This window comes from Fukomys damarensis, unplaced genomic scaffold (assembly GCF_012274545.1).
Source record: "Fukomys damarensis isolate Sample0158 unplaced genomic scaffold, DMR_v1.0_HiC HiC_scaffold_17, whole genome shotgun sequence".
Taxonomy (NCBI): domain Eukaryota; kingdom Metazoa; phylum Chordata; class Mammalia; order Rodentia; family Bathyergidae; genus Fukomys; species Fukomys damarensis.
The window spans coordinates 18,979,013-18,984,886 of NW_022900929.1; the positions used below are offsets into that span (position 1 = coordinate 18,979,013).

A 5,874-nucleotide genomic window follows, 5' to 3' on the forward strand; every position below is an offset into this window, starting at 1 on the left:
AGCCCGCGACGGGCACCGCGCCGCCGAGCTGCGCGTGCAGGAGCTGGAGGGGCTGGACGTGGAGTACCGAGGGCAGGCGCAGGCCATTGAGTTCCTCAAGGAGCAGATCGCGCTGGCCGAGCGGAAGATGCTGGACTACGAGCGACTTCAGCGGGCCGAGGCCCACAGCAAGCAGGAGGCCGAGCGGCTGCGGGAGAAGCTCCTGGGTGCAGAGAACAGACTCCAGGCGGCCGAGGCCCAGTGCTCCGCCCAGCACAGCCACGTAGGCACGGGTGGAGGGGCGGGGCCCTCGCTGGCCCCTGTGTGCCGGCCCAGGAGTCCCGGAGCATCCGGCTGGTCCCCAAGAGTGGCCCTTGGGGATCCGAGCACCCGGCCCAGACGCGGAGCCACCATTCAGGGCCGGAGGCTGGGCGTGGTGGCGCACGCCTGTCCTCCCAGCTTTCAGGGAGGCTGAGGCAGGAGGATGGCAAGTTCAAGCCCAGCTTGGGCAACTAAGCTACTTAGCAAGACTCTGGATGAAGAGTAAAAGGGCTGAGGATGTCACTCAGTGCAAAGGCCTTGGATTCAATCCCTAGAAGTGGGAGGGTCAGGCCCTGTGGGTGGTGGAGAAAACTGAGGTGGTCTTCACTGACCCAACCTCAGCAGGCCACAGGCTCCCCACGACCCCAAGCCCAGGGTCACCCCGTGTGACCTTTGGGCAGGATCCTCGGTCTCCCCAAGACCCCTGCACCAGCACAGACCTGGGGAACGGGCGGGCCCTGTTCTGCCAGTAATGCTGGGGCCTCGACCTGTAGTGTCCCCAGAGTCCTTTTGGAGGGACCCTGGCGCCCCATCTGTGCTATGCCGCGCTTCACCGCATGTTGTGCTAACACCGGGAGGGCGGTGTTGCCCGCTGGTGCCCAGCCCCTGCCTGGGGGTGCAGGACGACAGAGGCAGCAGAAGTGGAGCTTGCAGTCCTCCTGCCTCAGCCTCCCAGATCCCTGGGAGGACAGGCGGGTGAGCTTGCACCATTACTTGAGTGCCCTGCAGCCTTCTTCCTCCAAGAGAGGTGCTGCTTCTGTCCCACCTGGGCCCTGGTGGAGGAAGAGGGAGAGGCCCGGTCCAGCTGCAGACCTGAAAAGCTGCTCACGGCAGCTTCGTTACCTCAGCGGGGAGGCCTGAGCACGTTCAGCCAAGTGCTCCTGGGAGAGGAGTGTGTGGCAGTCCCAGGAAGGCCTGGGCCTTGATTCCCACACACTCTGGGGCCCCCGTCTGGTCCCATGTATCCCCCAGATTCACAAGTTTAGGTTTGGGGACAACTGGGTTTTTAAAAATCTCATTGTAATATGAGAATTTTAAAAAATGTTTGGCCAGGCATGGTGTCTCACGCCTGTAATCCCAGCACTTGGGAGGCTGAGGCAGGAGGATCGCTGTGAGTTCAAGACCAGCCTGGGCTACATAGTGAGCTCCAGGTCAGTCTCAACTATACAGTGAGACCCTGTCTCAAAAACCAAAAAAAAAGTTTTTATTCATGTGTCATTTTTCACTGCACTGAGTGAGTTCAACCAGCCTGGGCTACATAGTGAGCTCCAGGTCAGTCTCAACTATACAGTGAGACCCTGTCTCAAAAACCAAAAAAAAAGTTTTTATTCATGTGTCATTTTTCACTGCACTGTGTATAATAAGCCTGGGCTGGGGATTTAGCTCAGTGGTGCCACCACCTGCCTTGCAAGTGCAAGGTCCTGATCCCCAGTACCGGGGTGGGGGGGAGAAGATTAAGGGGGCTTCATTAATCAAAATACTGAGACTATAATGGGGCTTGGATGTATGAACAGAGGTGTGAGGGACAGGATGGTGGAGGTGATTACTTGCTGAACTCCATGCCACCATAACACATGAGGATGGTTCCTCTAACTGGGCCATCAGGGCAAGGACCCTGTGTCCCTGTCACTGTGTTGGTCCCCGCAGCCCTGTGGTGGGGGAGGTGTGTGATTTGCAGCCAGACAGAGGGAACCAGGCCTCTCACAGGGCTGTCCTTTCAGGTGATCGACTCGGACGACCTCTCGGAGGAGAAGATGAGGATGAAGAAGACGGTGGAAGGTGAGTGGCGGGGCCTGGGTGAGTCAAGGCTGGGCGTGGGGAGAGGAGAGGGGCTGTGTTTGGGAGGCTGGCGACCACAAGGAGGCAGAGACTGCCGTCCCAGGGCCACTCCTGGGCTGGGGGCATCAGGGACCCTTAGGTCAGGGGCCATGGGCAGAAGGTGGCTCCCGGAGCTCGAGGGAGACGTGGGGCAGAGCAGAGCGGATGCAACAGGAGCCTGTTCCTCTCCAGGCAGGACGGCTGGGGGTGAGGAAGGGAACAGGAATAAAGCAAGATAAAGGTGGCTTGGGCCTGTCATCCCAGCTCTCGGAGGCTGAGGCGGGAGGATCGCAAGTTCCGGCCCAGCCTGGAGTTTAGCGAGACCCTGTCTCAAAATGTAAACTAATGTAAATAAGAGCTGGGTATGTAGCTCAGTGTGGCAGTCTTGGGTTCAATTCCCAGTACGACATAAAAAGAAAGAAAGCAGGATGGAGGGGCAGCGGCAGCAGCCAGCCACAGGCAGGGCCCCATTTGGCTTACTGAGGCTGAAAACAGGACGAGCACTTAGTCCTTGGTAGGTTTTAACTGTTTATTTTCAAAACTAGAAGCTGGGAGTGGTGGCGCACACCTGTAATCCCAACACTGAGAGGCTGAGGCAAGAGGATCGCTATGTGTTTGAGGCCAGCCTGGGCAAGTAGTGAGACCCTGTCTCAAAAAAACCAAAAAGATAAGGGCCAGGGACTTAGCTCAGTGGTACCGCACCTGCCGTCTAAGTGCAAGGTCCTGAGTTTGATCCCTCGTACTGGAAAAAATAAAAACTAGGTGTAAAGTTCAAATGGATCAAAGAGCATACAGTAAAGGGCTCCCAGTTTCCATAGTTCCTTTCTTTTTTCTAAAACAGGGTCTTGCTGTGTAGTTGAGGCTGGCCTTGCTCACCGCACTCCTCCTGCCTCAGCCTCCTGAACACTGGGTTTACAGGCGTGCAGCACTACACCCAGCTCCTCTTTTTTTTCTATTCAACACCAAATTGCCTGGCACACAAAAGGCCCCGGGTTCCAAACCCCCAGCATCCCAAAACAAGACCACAACCCCACCGTATCTGGAGACATCTCCCTCAGTTACTGTCCCAACTGTGCACTGTTCGTGTCCCCCAACTGTGTGGTGCAGCTGGCTCCGCCGCCCCGTGGTCAGCTGGCTTTTAGTCTCTGTTACCAACACTGGTGCAGTCGATTACCCTGCCTTCCGTGTGGCCTGCCCCGTTTCAACCTCTCTGAGCTGAGGTCGAATGTGTGTCCCAGAGCCCGGCAGGAGATGTCACAGGACTCGGAACTGTGGCCACTGGAGAGCGAAGCGTGTCTGCCACACTTCAGTTCCCCTCTTGCTGTGAATGAACCGAGCTCCGAGGTCCATGTATGTTCCTAGCCTTGGCCTGCTGTTTCTGACTGGGTCACTGGTCTGTTGTTGATGTGTACAAGCTCTTTATATATGGATAGTCCCAAAGCAGCCCCCTTGGGTGCTTTGTGTCTTGACTCTTCTTGTGGCGGTATTTGCCATGGATTACTTCTGTACTTTTCTTTTGGTTTGTTTGAGACCGGGTCTCATGGTGTAGCCCAGGCTGGCCTCGAACTTGTGTCTGCCCTCATGGCTAAGTTGCCCAGACTGGGCTCAGACTCGAAATCCTCCCGCCTCAACCTCCCAGAGGGCTGGGATTACAGGCGTGCACCATCATCGGTGACCCCATTTTGTCACTTGAGGACACTGAGGTGAGGAGAGTCAAGTTCCCCAAGACCACGCAGGCTGGGTCCCTGCTCCCAGGGTGGCCCTTAGGGCTGGCGGGAGGAAGCACCAAGTGTGCAGCTGCAGGATGAGCCCTGACAGCCCCTCCTGCCCTCAGGCCTGCAGGACAAGCTGAACAAGAGGGACAAAGAGGTGACAACCTTGACATCCCAGGCCGAGGCGCTCAGGGCCCAAGTAAGTGGTAAGTCTCCCCACGGGGTCAGTGCCGGGACCTGAGGCCCAGCCCGGGCTCTCTGATTCTCCCAGGCCACCGTGTTTCGGACAAGGTCTCCAGAAGTCCCTCAGTTGCTCTGGCTGGACCACACTTGCAATCCCAGCACTGGGGAGGCTGAGGCGGGAGGACTGTAGATTCGAGGTTGGCCTGGACTGTGTAGTAAGACCCTGTCCTAGGAAAGAGAGAGGGAGGAGGGAGGGAGGGTCACAGCCGACCGAGTGAGTGAATCACAGCCTGGGCCCAGTGGGGGAGCGGCCCCTCAACCCGATGCTCCCGCCGCCCGCCCAGCGCTGGAGAGCAAGTGCAAGTCGGGGGAGAAGAAGGCAGATGCCCTGCTGAGGGAGAAGCAGCGCCTGGAGGCCGAGCTGGAGGCTGTGTCCCGCAAGACGCACGACGCCTCAGGCCAGCTGCTGCTCATCAGCCAGGAGCTGCTGCACAAGGAACGGTGAGCGAGTCCATGGCCCCCAGACCCCTCCCACAGACGCCCGAGCCCCGAGTCCACCCCAGCTCTTTCCTTATTTTACTTTGAGACAGGGTTTCCCTAAGTGGATAAGTCATCCAGACTGGGCTGGAATTTGCATCCTCCTGACTCAGCCTCCTGAGTAGCTGGCATGACAGGTGTGGGCCCAGCACCCAGCCTAGCGTCCTTCGGAGCCGGGATCTCTGGGCAGGGTTTATAGGGATCACGAAGACCAGACCTTCCCAACCTCATGGCCTGAGGGAGCCCTTTCCACTTTATGTAAGAATTATCGTTTCCCCGAAGGAGCTTTTGTCCAGTCTGTGCTGATCGCGATAGAAATTTACTCTGAGAGCCAGGCGTGGTGCTTGTCTGTAGTCCTAGCACTCGGGAGGCTGAGGCAGGAAGATCACAAGTTGGAGTCCAGCCTGGGCAACTTAGCAAATTAGCGAGACAGTGTCTCAAAATATAAAATAAGGGCGGAGAATGTAGCTCACTGTGAAGGCCCTGGGTTTGATCCCCAGTACAGCAAAACAAAAACAAGAACAAAACAGCCTTGAGAAACATGCGAGACGCCTTGCCTGCCCCTGCCCCTGTCCCTGCCGGTCCTGGCCCCCGCAGGACTGTCCAATGCCTTCCTGCTTCCTGCCCGTCCTCTGTTCCTCTGGCTCCTCTGTGCGCATGGCCAGCATCCCCGGAGCATGGGATCGGGGGCTCACCCTGTGCCCCGACCTCCAGGAGCCTGAACGAGCTGCGGGTGCTGCTGCTGGAGGCCAATCGCCACTCCCCGGGGCCGGAGCGCGACCTGAGCCGCGAGGTGCACAAGGCCGAGTGGCGGCTGAAGGAGCAGAAGCTCAAGGACGACATCCGGAGCCTGCGTGAGAAGCTGGCTGGCCTGGTGCGTGGAAACCCCAGAACAGGGGGCGGGTGGCTGTGCGGCCGGCGGGTGGTGAGCTCCCCGAGCCAGGAGGTAAGGAAGGCGAAACAGAGGCTCCTCCTCCTCTGGGCTCTGCCTTCCTGCGAGCTGGATTCGGGGACTTGGCGAAGCGGGGCTGCACCCCGGTGAGGCAGGATGCACAGGACACACTGACCCCACCCCCCAGGACAAGGACAAAGCCCTGGAGCAGCGGCGCCACTCCCTGGCGGGTGGTGAGCTCCCCGAGCCAGGAGGTAAGGAAGGCGAAACAGAGGCTCCTCCTCCTCTGGGCTCTGCCTTCCTGCGAGCTGGATTCGGGGACTTGGCGAAGCGGGGCTGCACCCCGGTGAGGCAGGATGCACAGGACACACTGACCCCACCCCCCAGGACAAGGACAAAGCCCTGGAGCAGCGGCGCCACTCCCTACTCCCT

At 58.8% G+C, this 5,874-nt stretch overlaps 1 protein-coding gene across 1 annotated transcript in view; it reads left to right on the forward strand.

Moving 5' to 3' along the window:
* The window catches only part of Clip2 (CAP-Gly domain containing linker protein 2), a 31,615-nt gene that overhangs the window by 25,015 nt on the left and 726 nt on the right, over positions 1–5,874 (forward strand). The window contains 6 exon segments of the mRNA XM_033765277.1: positions 1–262; positions 2,022–2,079; positions 3,953–4,036; positions 4,358–4,514; positions 5,265–5,424; positions 5,830–5,874. The exon segment at positions 1–262 is cut by the window's left edge and continues 35 nt beyond it; the exon segment at positions 5,830–5,874 is cut by the window's right edge and continues 192 nt beyond it. Coding sequence (XP_033621168.1) covers positions 1–262; positions 2,022–2,079; positions 3,953–4,036; positions 4,358–4,514; positions 5,265–5,424; positions 5,830–5,874 — 766 coding nt within the window.